We start from the raw sequence: 21,637 nt of genomic DNA on the forward strand, positions 1-21,637 counted from the left end.
GTTGGGTGTGTGTGTAATCCAGATATAGAGGATTCTAGGGGAAACAAATTTATTAGAACCATTGGGGCCAGGTTTCAGGTTTTAGCTTGGAACAGAAATGGCATTTGTTGCCCCAGTGGATGATGTTTTGGGGCCTTGGAGAGAGGATGTGTACATCCTCCTGATCCTAACAGATCTCTTGAGTTGACTCTGAGATGACTCTGACAACACCAACCACCCCAGTTACGCAGCCAATATACTTTAAGTAAATACCACGATACACTTTTGAACTGAGGCTTGGAGACCTAACCTCAAACAAGTTGTTCTTTGAGAGAAGAACAATTTTGCTTTTGGTTTCCAGGTGGGGTTGGTTCTCTCCCCCATGCTGTTGAATACTGACTGAACTTGATGAAGTCATCTCTAAGTCTGGAGTGAGGAATTATCATCTGATGATAACACCCAGTCATATACTGATATCCTCTAAAGCAAACCAGGGGAACCCCAGAAATCTTAGCTGTAATGGCCTGGATGGATCAAACAAGCTGAGATTAAAACCCTGAAATATAGGAGTTGTCAGTAATATTCCTGGCTGAAGCCTCATTCCAAGTTTGATTCTGGATTATATTATAGGTCTGTAATTTGGAGTCCTCAGGATTCTAAACTCCTATTACAGTATAAATGGAGAATAGGGCCATGAGGGACTTCTCATCTGGTTTACTGTAACTTTCTGTATATGTGGCTGGGTTGAAAACAACCCCAAAACTCCAAATGGTACATAATGCTGTGGCCCATCTGCTACTCAGCTATGTTGTGATTGTTGCACTGGTTACCATTCTGCTTCTGAATCCAGTTCAACATGCTAGTTATTACCCCTAAAGTCTTGCATGGTTTGGAGCACAAGTAACTACATGGAACATCTTTCCTACCCTAGATATGGCTGATTCAGTGCAATCTTTGAGGGAAAGCACATGCCCTACCCATAAGAAATGAGGAAGGTAAAGTCTCAAGGATGCATCTTCTATGTGGCCACTCTCCTCTGGAGATAATAAATGTCCCCAAATGTTCTGATCCTCAAGAACTCTATTGCTTCACAGGTCATATAATGGTTGATATGACTCGGTCAGATTAGGTTATTCTTTATTGTTTAAATAAATACAATGTTTCCCCGAAAATAAGACCCTGTCTTATATTTTTTGCCACCAAAAAAGGCACCAGGTCTTATTTTCAGGGGATGTCATCCCTGACTAACCTCACTTGCATGCATCGCCCCCCCCCCACCGGCCTCCTTTTCGCTGTCAGAGGCCTTTAGGAACTTCTTCTGCAGCCGGCAAGGCTTTCCTGAAATCGATCTGGAGCTTTGCTATCAGCTACAGAGGCCTTCAGGAAAGCTTTGCCAGCCTTGCCGGCTGCAGAAGAAATGGGCCGGCAAGGCAGGTGTTGGAGTGTGAGGAGCCTGGCTACAACTGTCCAAAGGTAAGTAGTAGGGCAGCTCCACCTCCCCTATCCCCACCCTAGCTTAATTTTTACCCATGCCCCCTGGAGTGAGCGGGATCTTAATTAGGGCTTATTTTGGGGGGTAGGGCTTATATTGGACACACATGTAAAAATCAAGCTAAGACTTACTTTCGGGGTAGGTTGTATTTTCGGGGAAACGGTATGAAATTCTAACATTCAGAGCTAGAAACCCCACATTTCTGAAAGATGTCTACATCAAGCCCCAATCTATGCATCCAAGTTACAAAAACAGATTCCACCTTTCAAAGCTGAAATTACGGTATATGTGCATATTGTATATGCTGTAAGTGTGACTGTTGAAGACATTTTACACATGTTGATAAAACTAATGATGCATCTAATCTGCAACTCCTCTGATTAGTCATTTTTATGTCACCTCAATCCTGATTAAATAATCAAGAGGTCATGAGTGTGACAGCAACGGTCACAGCTCTTTCATAGCTGTATAAAGAAAACAACAACTCTGTTAAAATATTTGCTTGTGTAAACAGGTGGCGGTGAATGTCTGTAAACAAGCTCCCTACTTTTTATGCTAATGGATTTTTCTCTCAAAAATTCAACACGCAACCTAATTTTAGAGATTATTACACTCATACAATGACAAATTCCTTCTGAACCTTTTTTTGAAAAAATATTGATTGCAAGAATCTCAATTGCTGATCAAATAGCTGCCTTCTCGCAATTATTCAGGCATAGCCTGTACTTTGCTATAACCTTCTTTCACTAAAATCATAGAATCATGCGGCTAGAAAGGACCTTGGAGGTCTGCTAGCCTAATCTTCTGCCCAAGGCAGGAATTCTTATATCGAGTGGTAGCTAATCTTTCTGCATAGCTCCTGTGCCAAAAATTTTGTGCACGCTTGCATGCTTGCACTTGCGTGCCAGCACCTAGAAGGCAATGGGCCCCCCACACCTGCTATGCATGCGTGCGTAATCCTCACCCACCATCCCCGCCACCCCCTTACCTGTACTTCGCCTCACAGCTGTTTTTCGGCTGGTTTGAGGCCTTTTTCAGACTCCCAAAAGCTTGAGGAAGGCTTCTGCAGGCTTTGCAGGCCAAAAACTAGCCCCGTTTCGTTACTTCCGGTATTTTTGGAAAAACAGGAAGTGATGAAACTGGGCTAGTTTTTGGCCTGCAAAGCCTGCAGAAGCCTTCCTCAAGCCTTTGGGAGGCCGAAAATCAGCTGTGAGGCGCGTGCATGCCCAGTGAGGTAACTTTGCTTGCAGCTCACACAAATGGCTCTGCGTGCCACTTGTGGCACCTGTGCCATAGGTTTGCCATCACAGTTATATGCCATCCCAACAAATGGTTGTCCAGTCTTTTTCTTGAAAACCTCCAGTGATGGAGAATGGATCAGTATTTCTCAATCTTGGCAACTGTAAGTTGTCTGGACTTCAACTCCCACAATTCTCCAGCAAGCATGGTGGCTGGGGAATTCTGGGAGTTGAAGTCCAGCCATCTTAAAAGTTGCCAAGGTTGAGAACTATTGCACTGGGCCATGGAATGCATGGGCCATACCAGGGAAGGCTGACAAAATTCCCGAAGAAAGGATGGTGCTGTTTGTTTGAGAGTGGTGATCCATTCACCTACAGGTAGTCCTCGATTTTCAACCACAATTGAACCCAACATTTCCATTGCTTAAGGAAGACAGTTGTTAAGTGAGTTTTGCCCTATTTTGCACTCTTTCTTGCCACAGTTCTTAAGTGGATCTCTGCAGTTGTTAATTTAGTAACGTTGTTAAGTGAATCTAGCTTCCCCATTGACTTTGCTTGTCAGAAGGTCACAAAGGGTGATCACATAACCTCAGGATGCTTCAACTGACATAAATAGATGCCAGTGTCTGTTTTTGATCATATGATCATGGGGTTACTGCAACAGTCATAAGTGTAAAAAATAGTCACAAGTCACTTTTTCAGTGCCATTGTAACTTCCAATGGTCACTAAACAAATGGTTGTAAGTCGAGGACTGCCTGTACATATCTCAAATCACTGGACATATACAAGTGGCAACTCTAAAACTGGTATAGAAATGTTTTATGAGTTGACAACAAGGCTGAATATTGTAGAAACCTGTTTTGGGATTTAAAAACTGAAATCTAAACTGGTCAGACCGTAATTTTTTTTAAGAAGTAAGGTCCTTTTCCAGTTCCAAATCTTGCATACCAAGCAGGCATTTTCCTTTTGATAAACCTAACAGTTGTTCGTATTATAAGCAAACCAAAGAAGTAAAAAAAAGCACATTACCATATAAGGGCAAACCTTAGCTCCAGGCCCAAAAATTAACTCGCACTGCTTATTGACATCATACATGTGACCAGGAAGTTGTTGAGGCAAAGTGTAGGTCCTTGATGAAGGCTCATCAAGCAAACACTCCCCGTATCCAGTGCTAGAATGAAAAGCATTACAGTTATCTTCACTACTGTAGTGTGGCAGAAGATTAAGGTTATTTTAAAATCTCCCACTAACAGATAATCAGGAGAATATTAACACTGAACAGATAGCACTTGTCCTGCAGTAAGTAAAGCATTCAGTTCATATAGCTGCCATCAATTGAACAATCACTATCATGCCATCAAATGCTGCATTTCGTGACATGCACCTGCTCTTAAGAATAGTACTATAGTATACATTAAAATTCAATGCTTGTTTCCGAAGGCGGTTGCAGCGGTGGTCAGAAATGGCCACCTCAAAGAAGAACTCGACCGGAAAAGAATGCGCAGGAGGAAGATAAGAAGTGAAAGTTTTGGATGACCGGGTTAAACTGTAAAAGCAACAACTAAGGTACCCTGGAATTTAAATTTACAAAAAATAACATCGCTCCCAAAGAAGAGTCGGAAGCAGTGAAGGAAAGTGAAAAGGGGAACGTTTGGCTTTTTTCCCCTTCTCTCTCCTTCCCTATACTGACAACTAAGAGACTTAAATAAGAAATTGGAAAAATCCGCTTTGACATCAATAGGCAATTAAGCTGAAAATAAAACAAAATGCCAAAGGGATAATAAAGATTTCTGGACATTAAAATTTTCTTTTTCATAAGCAGAAAGGGAGAGAAAAGAATAAGGGCAGGATCTGGAAGAGGGAGGAGACTGCCTGGAATTAAAAAGAATCTACAGTAAAACTTCAACAAGACTTCTAAAAGATACATTTTAACTGAAACTTTGCAACTAAATAGTAACCCCAGGAAGAGAAAGTGAAAAAAAGAGCAAAAAGAAACAGCTTGCGTGTATTTGGATTATTTGGTGATCTTTGGATTCTTGGTTATTATATTTGAATGACTAAAATCAATCAGGTGGTTGTTTAAAAATTTATACAATGGCACCACTTCTGAATTGAAAATGGAACTTAAAAAGTACAAAGAAGATGCACAAGAAGGGAAGGGTTCTTTTGGCTTCGTTTTTCAATTCTTAGAAATGGAGATTTGGAACTATGAGAAACAACAAGAAAATACTGCAAAACAAGAAGACTGGGACAAAGAAGAAGCCATCTTTCATGAACAAGCAATTTTATGTGGGGAAGAAAAAGGAAAGGGGGGAAAGAGAATGGAGAATTTAAGACTTAAAAAAACAACCAAAGAAAAAAAAATAATTCGAAAAATAAGTATAATACTGGAAAGCAACAGAAGAGGGGAATACAGAAGAGAGAAATAGAGGTAGAGAGACAAGGGGGTAAAAAGGCGAGAGGGAAGAAGAGAGGGAAGAAGGAAAGGAAAAGAAGTTACAAAGGACTGGAGCAAGATATAGAGAAACAGGACCTATTTAGAGATAATGGGTGAAAATCTAACTGAAAAAGGGATTCTGTAAAGGTAGATAAGATTGTATTGTTATATTAGTAATAGAAATAACTTTAGAAAATTGGAAACAACGTATGATTAAAATGAGGGATAAAACAGTTAGTGTAATTTAGTGAAATGTTTGTGAATAAAATAAGTGAAATAAAATAAATGAGAAAATTGAATTAGTTAATGTTTTATAAAATATAAGTGAAGAGGGGGGGGGAATTAACTATGGAAAGCTTATAATTGTTCCCATAGAAGTATGATATTTAATTGAAAAGTAATGTTAAAGATGTTAAGACTTTAACAAATATTAATATTAATGATAGAATTGAATTGGAATGGAATGTTGTTTTAATTATATACATTTATAAAAAAAATTAAGAATACAGTGTGTATTTTAAGAATGTACCAAGCAGAATCCGAATGGAAGTTATGTATTATATTGAATGTTACAACTTTAGGGAAAAGATATAAAGGCGTCATACTCCAATCAGTAACTACAGGAGAAATTTTGTTTAATGAGAAAAGATAATAGATAATTGAAACAGGACAGACAAAAAATATAAATACAATGATTTGAATTGAAATGAGATAATTAAAATAAAATTGAGAAAATTAAAAGAGGGGAGAAGCTATGCAGAAAATGTAAAATAGTAATAAGATATGGAATAGAATATAAAAATGAGCGTGAACCTGAATTTGTGTCTGTATGAAGAAATGTAACCCGGGATTACGCTACTTTCAAAAAAGATGTTTTATTTGTATTTTTTTTCTCTTTGTGAAAACTCAAATAAAATTTACAAAAAAATAAAAAAATAAAATTCAATGCTTGTTTCAAAAATGACTTGGAAGAAGGGCTTCAGACCTCCTGGGAGCACAGAACTTTGCTGCTATTAATTAAACAGCTAAGGATTTTTTTTGAGCTTTGGTGCATGGAAAAAGATGGGACTGACTTAAGAGTCGCATTAACTGTGAAGAAGTAGCATCTCTTTTTTCACTCGGCTGAAAAAAACCCACTTGAGTTTCTTTAATGAATTGTAGAGATACTGGGCTCCTGGGACTTATTTGGCAATTCTTCCAAATAATTTTGGAAGCTTACCAAACCCTAGCTAGCACTATTATTCTGGGAGAAAGCTCTGCTTAAGATCTGGGTTCTGGACTACAACATGAATCTCCTTAGTACTCTTTTTGATATAAAACTCAGCTACCAAGTATCCGCAAAAGTATAGCCAAAGAAGAATGAAAGAAACAAGAGGGAGATATTACTATTTGATGGGACCCTTTCCCCAATTTGTAGAAGATCCTTACAAAAACCGAATTTTTGCCCCTTATGAACCCAATGGAAAATCAATTTGCTTAGTATCTAGAAAACACCTGGGAAAAACCAGAGAGGAGAAAAACCAGAGAAGACAACAGAACACACAGTCTAGCATTAGGAAAAGAAATCATTGCAACTTTTTTTGGTCTGGGTTTTGTGATCACACTCTTTTTCAGAGAAACGGTTTTTTTCCATGTGGGTTCTGCTTTTTGTCACTTAGTTCTTTCTTTTTATCCAGGTCTTTACCAAGGAAAAATTAAACGTTTGGACAGAAATTCATTCCTGTGCACCTTATGATCCATACACATGTCATATGTAGAAAGGATTCAGGAGATGAGGTGCATACGTGTATGGATGTTCACTATATGCTTCCTAAATTTATGTGCTAATTATAACAACCTTTCTATCTTGCCCTACCTCAAATGATTTCAGGTGGTTTACACTAAGGGAATTTTAGCACAGTACATTTCATGAATGTCTGTATAGGTGCACCAAAATTCAGATCTCATAAATCAATCACAATATAGCTACCCAACTTAAACAACTTTGGGTGGCTCACAACCACAGTAAAAACCAGTAACTATAAAACATAAGCATAAAATGATAAAACAAAAACAAAATAATGTCATCTTAATCATCTATTCTATTCTATTCCATTCCATTCCACTCCAATCCACCCACTCACTCTACTCTATTCTTATACTGCACTGCACTGCATTCCATTCCATTCTATCTGTAAAAAGCCAGGTCTTTTCTGGAAAAAATGTTACAGCAGTTAGGAACATTCAAAACTTGCACGTGAAACAAGTGAAGAAGCATTTAGAAGAAAATGGCAACCAATTCAAATGTGTAATGTCATGCATATAATAAACTCTGAATGTAGCCTGTATTTTGATACACCCTCACACACAGACATACCCATTAGACACTTGCCTACAGTGTATCATTACATCAAAGTTATTTGCATGTCACTGTCCCACAATATTATGCCAAAAGCAGCTCATAAACTATTTTTAAAAATCACGTGACGTGCGCCAAGAAATCATTAAAATCTTACTCCAGAAATTCCGTGATGTATTTACGGCTGCATTTTGACCACATCCAGGGGTTAGTGTTGTAGTTGAGGGTGGGAGCCATAACATGCTGCTGGCTTTTTCCTCCTTCTTCTTTGCACTTATTATTGTCATCATGGGGCATGTTAAATCTAAAGAGAGATAGTAGGTTGACCACTGCGTTATACAATATTTTCCTTTTATTAAAAAATTGATTTGTTCAAATTAAATACTTTTATATATAGCGGATTATATGAATTAGACAGATTAACTCCCCTGTTAATATCAACAAGGTTTAAAAGAGCTGAATCTGCTGGTTTATGATTTAAATAGGATTTATTGTGCAAAACAGAAGTGCAGAAGTTGCAGACAAGCATACACAATTGTATACCCTGTTTCTTTGAAATATGAAGTACTTTATTCATAGGGTTCTTTTCTGTAAACCAGAATCCTCATTCCAAAGCAAAGATCTGTAGCTTATATGCATAATCAGAGGAGCTATCGTAGAGTTGGCTAAATATATCTGAACCCAAGAATGATTGATTACATGCCATCAAGTTATTTTTGACTCTCAGCAACCACACAGATATTCTGCATGATTATCTGTCCCTAACCAGAACCCAGGAGCAATCCCAACAAAGAATTTCAATTTCTAAACAGGCAAGGAAACAAAATAGCACCAGTAGCTAAAATGATATCAAGAGATATACATAAATTAAGAGGTCAGTCCTCATGGGATTCAGAGATTCATTTACTCATGAATATTTTGCCCTGCATTATAACATACCGTACATATTATGCAACCATTGTAGAAATATTTTTGAATTCTACAATTCACTATGACTGACTGATTAAAACACTCCTAGTTTTCCTAGTTTATTGCAGTTAATAAGCTCTTTCCTGAAAACTATTAAATTCTTGGAACAATTTAAAACAATTCATAAATTATTTTATAGATTCAGCACATTTACATCCTGCTAATCTTGCAGCTCACAGGAGTTTATAATAAAACACATAAACCAAAATATAATTAAAGACACAAAAGTACAGATAATAAAAAGATGAACTATTATGATAATCCCAAGAGTCCATCCAATCTCTGAATTTACAAAGAGTTCAGTTCCCAAATTTTCAGTTATGCATTAGGATAAAGTACTGTATATATGTATATATTAAAGTTTGGAAAACTTTTGATTCAGCTAGCCGAATAAGCTGTGCTATATTCACAGTTGAATGAACACAGGCTTGATTCAAATGTAAGTCTAGATTTGCTGTTCTATTGTCAGCTACTGCATTCTTTCTTTTCTCTTTTACTCTTTTGATTGGGTAAGACTAAATTCCTGTCCCACCTCTTCCCTCAATCCAGTAGGCTTCTAGGAGAACAAAGTGCCTTAAATTTACTGCTTGCAGAAACTAGTGCAAAGCCAGGACCTTCTGCTATTATAGGGCATTTTTGGATTCAATAGAGAGTAACTTTAATAGCCATACTTAAGATTTATTATGCTGACTGACCATTGCTGGCAGATGTTCCACTATCCAACTAGGTAAAATAATCACTGCTAGTGAATGTTGAATTTTCTCCCTGTTTATATATAGTACAGTAGTTGCTAGTATGTGACATTTTCCTTGGTAGTGCCTTGGTTAGGGTATTGGTAAGCATCCTAAATCAAGCTAAATCTAAAAATAACAGGGAATTCCTGAATGCTTGGCATTCAGACAAATCAGCCATCAAGAGACATATATAGGTAAATCACATTTATGCACCACTCAAAAGAGACAATAAAAAAGTTAAAAAGGAAACAAAAAGACTCAGAATAAAATCCTCCCCAGCAGCCAACACCTAGATAAGCAGGGATTAACACCAGACAAACAATCAAGCAGAAAGCAATACCCTAATCAAGGAACTATCTAGGATAAAATTACACTGTCACAACAGCTGGCGGGCAAGCTAATATGGTGAGCAAATCTCACCTTCACTAGCACTGATGATAATGTTGCCTAGTTGGATAGTGAAATATCTGTAAGCAAGCAAACAAGCTCAGAGAACAACAAAGACTCTACAGTTGAATATTGAGCTACATATGCAGGTAGTCCTCAACTTATAACAGCTCATTTAGTGACTGTTCAAAGTTACAACAGCAATGAAAAAAATGTGATTTATGACCATTTTTCACGCTTACAATCTTTGCAACATCCCCATGATCATGTGATGAAAATTCAGATACTTACATGACCGTTGCTGTCATTTGATCACCTTTTGCAAACTTTTGACAAGCAAAATCAATGGGGAAGCCAGATTCACTTAACAACCAGGTTACCAACTTATCAATTGCAGTGATTCCCGTAATAAATGTGGCAAGACAGATCGTAACATGGGGCAAAATTTACTTAACAAATGTCTCACTCAGAAATTTTGGGCTCAATTGTGGTCATAAATTGAAGCCTATCTGTATTCTCTTCTCTTACTTTGCTAAATCTGGTTATGGTCTAACTACTACAGAGAGACAGGCAACAGATCTATCTAGCAAGCTGTATTCTCTAATCACTTGAGCTCTTGATACATTTGACAAAAGCCTGAAGACAATGTACATTTAGCCTAGTCTGAGGCATAACATTACAATTTATGTATCACAAAAGTGGCAGGAAATCGTGCCAATAATTTTTGGCAACTGTGGTAGGAAACGGGCCCCAAAAGGAGGTTCAGGGACTACAAATAATGCCTTGCTAAGGCCACATTTGGAATACTGCACCAGTTTTTGGTCGCCACGATATAAAAAAGATCTTGAGACTCTGGAAAGAATGCAGAGAAGAGCAACAAAGATGATTAGGGGACTAGAGGCTAAAATACAGTATATGAAGAACGGTTGCTGGAATTGGGTATGTCTAGTTTAATGAAAAGAAGGACTAGGGGTGACATGATAGCAGTGTTCTGATATCCCAGGGGCTGCCACAAAGATCAGGGAGTCAAGCTATTCTCCAAAACACTTGAGGGCAGGACAAGAAGCAGTGGATGGAAACTAATCAAGGAGAGAAGCAACTGAGAACTAGGGAGAAATTTCCTGACAGTTAGAACAATTAATCAGTGGAACAACTTGCCTCCAGAAGTTGTAAATGCTCCAAGACTGGAAGTTTTTAAAAATATGTTGGATAACCATTTGTCTGAAGTGGTGTAGGTTTTCCTGCCTAAGCAGGGGGTTGGACTAGAAGACCTCCAATGTCCCTTCCAACTCTGTTATTCTATTCTATTCTGTTCTATTCTGTTCTGAATATTCTGCCTGATGGTCTTGAAATTTCCTCAGCATTTGTTATGGTTGTATTCTCATAATGCACTAACTCGGAGTTTACCTTTATATAATTAATCACTTGGTCTATATGTACCACATAGGTAAAAGGTAAAGGAGTCCCTGCAGATTTTACTCTGTTAGTAGTTCCTGACTAATAGGGGACAGTGCTCATCTCCCTTTCATGGCCATTGAGCTAGTTCTGTTCTGCGATCATGTGGCCAGCATGACATCACAGAGAGCTATTACCTTCCCACTGAAGTGGTTCCTATTTATCTACTTGCATTTGTATGCTTTTGAATTGATAGGCTGGTAGGAGCTGGGATGAGGAAAGGAGCTCATCCCGTTGCGTGGACCTTGGGTCTAGAACCTGCACTGCCAGCTTTCCTGTCAACAAGCCCAGCATCTTAACATTTGAGACACCACCCTGCCTCTTGCACCATTTATTGATCTGTTAAATTAACAACATTGGTTAGACCTGAAGGTAATATAGATACACATGTTCATGTGACCTCCTTTTGTGACCTTCTGAGAAGCAAAATCAACGGGGAGGCCAGATTTGCTTACCAGCCGTATTACTAACCTAAGAACTGCAGGGATTCACTTCACAACTGTGGCAAGAAAGGTCGTAAAATGTGGCAAAACTCACTTAGTAACTGTCTCGCTTAGCAACAGAACCGTTGGGTTCCATTGTGGTCATAGGTTGAGGACTACCTGTATAGGCTTTTTAAATACATTACCCAATATTGCATACTACTGTTTTTAAAGTTGATATAAAATGACAGCACATACACATGGCCAAGTTCATGTGCAATTGTAAAAGCAGTACTTAGTCCACTGTCTTCACTAATAGAACAACTTCGGTATGGATCACAGACAGTACCCAATTCAGCCAAACCTGGGAAATTTAAAAAAAAACAATAAAAAAGAACTTGTTATAAAGTCACACAACATGCTGTCAAAAATGTTATCATCTTAAAGGATAAAAAAAAAAAGATTAAGCTTACCTAAAGTATCACATTTGTCATGAGCTCTACAAATATCCTGCCTGAAAGCAAAGCATACTTTTAATGCCTTTAATCTCCGTGCAAGTCATCATTTGCAATACAATTAATCTATTGTTTTTGCTAATGTCAATGTTAATTTTCAATATTTTTTCATATCGATTGAGTAACAGCAGGCTCAAAAACAAGAATGAACTCTATTTTTTTTAAAAAAAGTGTTAGAATAATACACGTAAAGTACATATGGAGTAATCTTATGTATGTATTCAACAAACAATCTGAAATATAAATTAACGTTGCCATTCTAGCATGCCTAACGTTGCCATAGCATGCCTTTAAACACTATTATTTTTGTCCTGGCTTCAGTCAGGTTTTGGGAGGTGATGATCAGCTTGTTATAAGTCACAAGTATATGGTCCTTCCCAGTGGTGGGATTCAAATGTTTTTACTACTGGTTCTGTGGGCGTGGCTTGGTAGGCGTGGTAGGGGAAGGATGTTGTAAAATCTCCAGTCAGAGGTGGTATTTGCCAGTTCTCTGAACTACTCGAAATTTCCGCTACCGGTTCTCCAGAACTGGTCAGAACCTGCTGAATACCACCTCTGGTCCTTCCCCACCAATCTCTTTAAAAAAGAAAGGTATATTACTGCTTTAGAGGTAATAGTATCTCTGAATCTTAGGCAATTTTGCCAAAATTCAAGCCATGGAGGTAGCTGGAAAAGTTCTCCATAGCATAGGCTGTTTATAATATATTACTAAATCAATCCAGTTACAACCAGATAGTCCCTTATGCTTTTAACTAGATATTTTTGCTGTTATAGATCAAGTCAGTTTTTTGTAACTTAGTACTGTCTAGATGTATGTTAGGACTATACTTTCCATATTTCCCAGCAGGCATACCCCATGACTGAGGATTCTGGGAACCTATTTGGGTGGTACCACTGTGGGGAACCAAGTTTGAGAGCCAATGTGTGTAGTGGTTAAAGTATTAGCTTAGAAACTGGGAGACTGGGAGTTCTAGTCTTGCGTTGAGCACGAACACAGCTGAGTGATCTTTGGCCAGTCACTTTCTCTCAGCCCTTGCAATGGCAAACCACTTTTGAAAAATCTTGCCAAGAAAACTACATCAACTTGTCTAGACAGTCTCCGAGAACTGGATATGATTGAATGGAAGGGAAAAAGCAATCACATGGTTATTTCAGCACGAGCTGAAAGCTTCCCATGACATACCTTGTCACCAATACAGCAGTATCATGTTTATCTGGATGTTCTTCACTGAGCTGATTCTGAGTTTGCTGCCATTGGCAAAAGTTTTTTAATGTTGTCTGAGCATTGTAAGATATGGCTGGGCCATCCTAAACATAAAAGGTACAAAAATAAGGGTTATATAATTTTCTATCCACCTTAAATGTCCTCCTTCCCTCTGTCACAAGAAAATTGGTGTCAACTTTTCAGATCGGGAAATCTTATTAAAAGGCATCTCATTCTGATAATAAAATACCTATGTACCATTTTTCTGCCCCAAATACGCCTCAGTAAAATATAAACTCAATAAAGAGTAAAGTATGAAAAGGATAGCCATAAAATCGCAAAGTAATGTGAACAAGATTCACAATCAGCTTTTGTAATTATCAACCGTACTAGAAACTGTCAGAAAAATAGCTCTGCATGTTTACTCTCCCATAAAGTCTTTCCTACAAAAAGAAAAACTGAGTGCTAAATTACATATTAGATGGGCTCACACAACCCACTTTATTTGATTGCCAAATTAACCTATTTTCTGGCTTCTCGCAATGTGCTGAATCAAACTAATTAAATTGCCTGCATTCATACAAGGTGCTGACCCACAAAAACAGCCCAAGTTAAAATCAACTGAAGTTAGCATATTGTGAAAACAAAGATGTTAGCTTTTTAACTGAGTCCCAGGATGCTGTCCTAGTGAAAGTATTGGACTAGGATTAGAGAGAGCAGACTATTAGCCATAAAAACACATTAGGTGACTTTTTACCACTTGCTCTCCATTAGATGCCTCCAAACTTCCAGAATGGCTGTCGGGGAAAATAGAGAAATGCAACCTATTCTCAACCTTAGCAACTTTAAGCAGTTTGGAATTCAACTCCCATGATGGCTGGGGAATTCTGGGAATCACAGCTTAAAGTTGCCAAGGTTGAGAAATCCTGATCTAGAGGAAAGGGGAGTGCTGTATAAATCTAATAAATAAACTTGATTTGATCTGGCTCACTGTACATCAATGGTGGTGAACTTTTTGGCCTGGCAGTGCGTGTCAAAAATCGGAAAATATCCTTACTAGCATTGATGATGTAACCTGGTTTGGGTAATGAAATGCCTTCAAGAAAACAACCAAGCTCAGAAAGCACCAAGGATCCCTCAAATTGGAAAATGTGTAACTTGATCTTGCTGGCATGTCACCCCTCCCACAACAACAAAAAGAATTTGTTATCATCCCCTCCCCTCATCTAGGCCCTGAACAATGGCATTCAAGCTTGAGGAACAGCAGAATTGTCCTTGCAGCCCAGCGGTCCCCAGAATCTGCAACATAGAGTTTCTTCATTTTATTTATCTCTTTCTCTATCTCTACCGCCATCTCTAATCTCTATCTCTGCCTGCCTGCCTACCTACCTACCTACACACTCCTATATCTGTTTATAGGTGTGTATATGTGTATGTATACAACCGAGACACACAGTGGCTAATGATGTTTGGTTTTAATGCAAGCTAAAATATATAGGCCCCATAACTGAGGTAGATTTAAACAACCTGCCTCTACCAGTCAAGTTTCAGCAGTTTGAAACACAGTGAATTGTCAGGCCTGACATGTTGTAAAGCATCTCCTTGAAGGAATAATTAAGAAGGCATTTTTTGGAAACATAACAAGCAGCTACACAAAAGAAAGGGAGTATTCTCAAAAGCAATTACCTGTTCATTATGTATGATGGCTAATTTCACAATAACAATATTAATTAAATTCCCAATGCTTGGGTCTTTGTATATAGATGCTACCTGCGTAAAAGATAAAAATTTTAAAATGTTAATTAGCATACAAGCAAGGAAAGAATTGCCAGCTTTTTTCCCTTCTTTTGAAAAAAGATGCCGCTTTTATTGGTATTAACAAATATACAAGGAAGCAAAAAGTGAAAGCTACACAGAAGGAAATGTGGCACCATAAAGCAGCAGGCAACCAAGATTGCAGCTGGATATAACTTTTTTCTTTTCAGTAAGCAAGCACAGACAGAAAACAGCCCTGGGCTACCAGACTGACTGACAATTTCCCCTATCCAGACTGGTATTGCCTTCCTTAACTCACATTATTTATATATCCTCTCTTTGACAGTCATAAAGGTGCTGGAAGTTCAGCTTGTACAGTCATAAAGTATAAAGCACCTTCTTGGTGGTCAGGAAGCAAAAGCCACAATAACGCCACTTTAAAGCCAAAAGGAAATCTAAAGTTGAAATGAGGAATCTAGCAAAAAGAGTGGCTTAAGAAGCATAGAGCAGGTTTAAAAGACAACACAGAAAAAAATGTTCCCTGTTTATATAATACACCAAAATACTCTAAAACATTACACGTAGAAAAAAGATAAAAAAGGTTTTGGGTGTTGTTTTTTTTGTTTGTTTATGGGGTTTTTGTTTTGTTTTGCTTTGTTTTTTTTTCCAGAAATCACTGTTCTCTGGGAAAAATTGCTTAGGCGATTTAGTAAATTATAAGTCTGGGAACAAACAGAGACCACACAAAAATAGGTTGTTTTCACAAACCAAGACTTACCTCAATATGCAAAACTATATACATGTGTAAACAAAAGTCCTGAATGTAAAGATATGTAGCTTCCAAGATCTTACAGAATAGTTTGGACATAAAAATAATGAACTATTTCAGCAAGTAATTTCATTGTTTGGAGTGGGAATTTCTGGACTCAAACTGAATGCTGCTTTCAGGACTCCCCCAGCAGAACTGCCCACAGAATACAATGGAAAAATCCAGGAGTTTAGCATATTTACAATTGCACAGTCATTTTCTTGATGTCAGTTCTATGTATGGAAAGCACCCTCTACAAAGAGACTTGGCTGTATCATGGGAGGGCTCCCTTTGACCTATCAGATCAGAATTCCAAACCAGGAGTCTTGTTGACATCTCCGTGGAGTGAAGAACCATTCCACTGTGGGGTAGTCATGTTCTACACCGAAGAACCATTCTACCACAGGTAGTCATGTTCTATACCAAAGAAACATTCCACTGCGGGAGTCATATTCTACACCGAAGAACTACAGGTAGTCATGTTCTACACCAAAGAACCATTCCATTGTGGGTAGTTGTGTTCTATACCAAAGAACCATTCCACAGTGGGTAGTCATGTTCTACATTTAGAAACCAATAGAAGGAAAAACACTAACATAGGTGACCCACTCAGTTTGGTTAGTGGGCAAGTATAACATTTAAAAGCACAAGTGGAGGTGCGCAGCAATATAGAGAGAGCCAGTTTGATCTAGTGATTAAGGCACTAGGCTAGAAACTGGGAGACCGTGAGTTCTAGTTCCATCTTAGCCATGAAACCTGGTGGGATGAGCTTAGGCAAACTCTGTCACAGGACTGTTATTGTGGGGAAATATAGAAGGATGAAGGACTATTAGGAATATTTGCTACCTTGAGTAACTTATAAAAGTACTACTGGCAAGATACACATAAATAAATAAATAAAATACATTTTAATACTTACTATGGACATTAATGTCAAAATGTAGTGTTGAAGATTAGTCCCATGGTATGAAGCCATTCGACTGTCTGCTACCACCATAACTTCCACATATCGGGGATAGGAGAGAAATCGTTTGATTCTTCGTGGACTACTTTTTTTCCTTACGTTGCCAGTGTTGTTTTTACCAGATACAGGAAATTGCCCTAAGTTAAGTTTCAAGGCCTCTATGTCAGAGAATATGCTATTGGGGGGCCACTGCTTTGCCCTGTTTTGTCTTTTAGGGTTTCTGTGATTTTTTGCATGCCCTGCAGTGTTAAAAGAAAATAAAGCAGTAAGTATTCTCCACAAGATACCTTAGTAAGACACACACAAAAACCCAAAACTTTACTTGTTCTTAGTACAATAAACAAAATACCATGCTCGAAAGTAGGCATTTAAGTGGAGAAATTAGAAATGAGAAATGAGAAAAGTAGAGTATGTTTGACATCTTTTCCAAATGTGTTTATGAGCCAAAATGCATGTATTGGCTGTCAAAATCTAGTTTTTTAAAAAAGTCATGGTGCATTACAGTTAAATTACCTTAAAATATATTGCATGTTAATTAGAATTGATAACAATCTACTTCAGGCAAAACCTAAACTGTTATATAATAAAGTATTTGTTCAAAAAGAAAATGTGAACCCAACTAGCTTAAAAAATGATAAAAAGTGACAAAACCAGGGACAATGTTAAAAAGAAACATATAAACAAAATATTCAAAGAGGAAAGTAAAATATAATAATGCAATTACTGAACCATTCTCATTTCAAAATTGTATTACGATTCTACAAACAGTCAGAACTGAAGATGCTTCTTGGAAGCAAATTATCTTCAAGGAAAAACAAAGTAAAGTTGCCTTTTGGAAAAAGCATCTTTGGGATATTCTATAAACACTTAAGTTATATTAATATAAATAGGGTTTTTAAATAGATGTATGGACTTCAACTCCCAAGATTCCCCAGCTACCAAGGAAAAGGAACGCTGGCTGGGGGATTATGTAAAGTCCATATATCTTAGAAGTTGTCAAGGTTGAAAAACATTCAAAATTATATGATGTAGGAAAAAAATCTCACTGTATACGTCTGTATCTATTTTATAACTCTCATTCTTGAATGTCAAATAAAATTAGCAACCATGTCATTTAAGAGAACTATACATTTAAAGGACATTTCTATTCACATTGACTGTCATTAATCTTGTGGGGCTATTTTCCATTGGTTATCACAGTGTAAATCAAAGCTTGTTTCTTAATAAATGATTTAACAGAAAATAATCTGCCCAACTTTTTAAAAATTTCAGCAGCTGTAAACAGAATATTACTTATATCAAAACCAATATAGAAAGACAGAAAAACATAGGTGAGAATAAAGTTGGGCAACATAGTTCAAACAATATAACACTCGGTCTAGAAATCTTTAAAAACATAAGATATCCAGGCTATATGGCAAATCACATATCCATAATCCGTGTGCCCATAAGAGTTGTTATGCTAAATCAGGGGTCCTCAAACTTGGCAACTTTAAGACTTGTGGACTTCAGAGCTCCCAGAATTCCTGAGCTAACATGACTAGAGGAGGAATTCTGGGAGTTGAAGTCCACAAGTCTTAAAGCTGTCAAGTTTGAAGACCCCTGTACTAAACTGTTATGAGAGGACAATCACACATTCTTAGTACCTCTGACTCTTTCACTTCCATATTAAACTAGTGCTTCAGAAACTAGCATTTTTTATTACTTAACGTGAAAATAAGTGTAAACTTGGTTTCAAGTCTGTGTGGGGAAAAGAATTTCTATAGTAACCTTGACTCAGCTACCTCAGGGCTAAATACAATAAGGAGGGAATTAGTTATTTCAAAAGGCTTTCACAGAGCCGATTGTTTGTTACTTAACGTTCCCTCTGGCAATTGCACATACTGTAGATGGAAAATGATGGGGATTTTCTTACTGGCTGAATCTCAAATGATATTGCCTTTATTTAGAACTGTAACAAATGTACCTTCACTGCGTCTCAGCACACTGGGGGTGTGGCAGCAATAAACTGGATTACAAGACTTGCATACAATGTCATGAACATGCCTGGATGTATGCTTGTATGGTTCTTGTTTAATGCAGATTCTAAAATAGACCTGTTATGAAGTTTTGTTCGGAAAAACAAGGAAGTCAAAGTGTAGAGTCTGTTCTTAACTAGAAGCATCTTGGATCTAATTGGATCTAAACAATGGTGTCCAACATTGGCAACTTTAAGACTTGTGGATTTCAGGGTGCACAAGTCTTAAACTTGCCAACATTGAACACCCCTGATCTAGAGAACAGTGGAAATGTCCCACACATTGTTCTGCTGATGGAGGAGGAAGCAGCAGCTTTGATTGAAAGGATTTTGAATTAGAAGCACAAATCTGAGCCAGCAGTTTGCAGCAGCTGCCAAAAAAAGCCAACACAGTCCTAGGCTGCATTAATAGAGATATCCAATGAAGATCACATGAAATGTTAATACTTCTTTATGAGACCAAACTAGGAATTTTACATCCAGTTTTGGTCACCACAATATAAAAAAGATGCTGAGACTCTAGAAAAAGCGCAGAGAAGAGCAACAAAGACGATTAAGGGACTGGAGGCTAAAACATATGAAGAACAGTTGCAGGAACTGGGTATGTCTAGTTTGGTGAAAAGATCTAAGGGTGATATGATATTCCAACATCTAAGGGGCTGCCACAAAGAAGAGGGAATCAAGCTATTCTCCAAAACACCTGAAGGCAGGACAAGATGCAATGGATGGAAACTAATCAAGGAGGGAAGCAATCTAGAACTGAGGAGAAATTTCTTGACGGTTAGAACAATTAATCAGTGGAATGACTTGTCTCCAGGAACTGTGGGCGCTTCAACATTGGAGGTGTTTAAGAAGAGATTGGACAATCATTTTTGTGAAATAATAGACTTTTTTTTTTGAGCAGGGGGTTGGACTAGAAGGCCTCAATGGTCCCTTCCCACTTTATAATTCTGATATTCTGCTGACAACCTATGGTTGGAAGTGAACTCAGGAAAGGCCTATTGAAGGGCTATAAGAGAAAAAAAATGAATTCCTTGCCAGTTCTGGGTTTTACAAGGTCTGGATTAATATAAAATAAGGATAAGTGGATAAATGGAAATATACCAAGAAATATGGTAAAGACACTAAGAGCTGGTTATTTAGGTTGGTAGGTTGGAGTGAAAACTTACGGTCATCATTATTGACAAGCACAAGGGAAAGCATAAGATAGGGACAGAAACCACAGATTCAGTTTCTTCTAATAGCTAATACATGTTGGCTGTCAATTATGGCATTTAACCCCAATAACTTGAGCTTTTCCCATCTTATCTTGGAAAACATTATACTATGCATAGTCCCTTGATTAAAGCAACTGCTACAACTTCATCTCCCATGGTCTTCTAAACTGGGTCATACTATTACACAAAGTGCATGTTGTTAACCCAGGTTTAGAGATACTATACACTGTGTGAACTGAACTAGACAGCAGAGAGAAAAGTGAGAGTGAAGAAACAGGAAAAAAAACTTTCCTCTCCTCTACTGTGTGAGTGATCGATTTACTTGCAATATTTATACATTGACAATTCTATGTGTCTCCTGATTATTCATAAAACCATTCAAACAATTAAAACCATAATGTAATCAAATCTCCTTCAGAATCCACATCTCAGCAACGTTACACATTTTATGGAATATTCCTGTCTTCACTGCTAGCTTAAACACCACCAGGAGGGTGTTACCAGATCCCTGGGAGCAGACTATTCCATAATCTTAGGTCCTACCTCCCACCAAATCTCACATGGGAGAGAGACGCTCGACTTCCCAATTTGGACAGATGCACTGGTAATTTTATCTCCATGCCAGGAAAAAAATATATATATTGCATTCTGTGTATCAACATTCAGCCCTGCTAGATGGAAAATAACTAGCCACATGCAACTACTGAGCTTTCCAAATCTTTTCTTATTGTTTCTAATCCATGCTTTAACAATTCAAAGAAGAAGATTTTGCCAGGAGAAATGCTAGTGACTGGGGAAAATAAAAATCTCACTTAGGTAATGAGGAAGCCCACAATAGGGAGCATTTCCAATCAGCTCTGGAGAAGGATCATACGTTCTCCTTTTTTTGTCCTCTGACTCCACTTAGCAACTGTATGTTCTCATGAAAGGCAGGAGCCCAAAGCAGAGAGAGTCCATTCAGAATCAGCTCTTGAAGCGGTTTTTCTCTGTCAGCCATAGTTACAGGTAGTCCTCGACTTACGACCACAATTGAGCCCAAAATTTCCATTGCTAAGCAAGGCAGTAGTTCTGCTCCATTTTACAACCTGTTTGCCACAGTTGTTAAGCAAATCACCGCAAGTTTTTAAGTGAATCACACCATCGTTATGCGGATTTGGCTTCCTCATTGACTTTGCTTGACGGAAGCCAAACAGGAAGATTAGAAATATTGATTAGATGACCCGGGACAATGCAACTTATAAATACATCCAAGTTCCCAAGCGCCTGGATTTTGATCACGAACCTGCAAGGGTTGCAACTGTGAAAACGGTCTCATAAGTCACTTTTTTTCAGTGGTGTTGTAACTTCATATGGTCACTAAACGAATAGTTGTAAGTCAAGGACTACCTGTATCTTTGTAATTTTATTTTTAAGTCTGGGATGTAGGAATGATAGCATATGCTTATTATTAATCAAGTTAAGCATGTGCCAATTCAATCTTGACTCAAATCGTCCGGAATCATCACATCCACATAATCATAAATGTTGTGAAAAGAAAATATAAAGAAGACAAGTGATGTGAGTTCTCCTTTTTTATAGACTACTCTATATTGTGTTACCGAGTGACTGAGAGGTTATGCTACCATGAAATCTAACTCTTAAATTCGCTTCTTGTAGAACTAGTCCTAAAACATCCATAATAACAAAGATGTCTATTCATTTCAGC

At 37.7% G+C, this 21,637-nt stretch overlaps 1 protein-coding gene across 4 annotated transcripts in view; it reads right to left on the reverse strand.

Moving 5' to 3' along the window:
- Positions 1 to 21,637, reverse strand: part of ADAMTS9 (ADAM metallopeptidase with thrombospondin type 1 motif 9) — a 157,205-nt gene that overhangs the window by 115,923 nt on the left and 19,645 nt on the right. For all 4 annotated transcript variants that reach the window (XM_026679438.2, XM_087954552.1, XM_087954554.1 and 1 more), the window contains exons 4-10: positions 16,654 to 16,937; positions 14,858 to 14,941; positions 13,151 to 13,275; positions 11,926 to 11,966; positions 11,711 to 11,816; positions 7,643 to 7,789; positions 3,740 to 3,881 (exon numbers count right to left, since the gene is read on the reverse strand). In XM_026679438.2, coding sequence (XP_026535223.2) covers positions 3,740 to 3,881; positions 7,643 to 7,789; positions 11,711 to 11,816; positions 11,926 to 11,966; positions 13,151 to 13,275; positions 14,858 to 14,941; positions 16,654 to 16,937 — 929 coding nt within the window. The remainder of the gene's footprint in view (positions 1 to 3,739; positions 3,882 to 7,642; positions 7,790 to 11,710; positions 11,817 to 11,925; positions 11,967 to 13,150; positions 13,276 to 14,857; positions 14,942 to 16,653; positions 16,938 to 21,637) is intronic.

The sequence above is a fragment of the Notechis scutatus genome, chromosome 2, assembly GCF_049901735.1.
Source record: "Notechis scutatus isolate UNSWTSFEM ecotype Mainland chromosome 2, rNotScu1.2, whole genome shotgun sequence".
NCBI lineage: Eukaryota > Metazoa > Chordata > Lepidosauria > Squamata > Elapidae > Notechis > Notechis scutatus.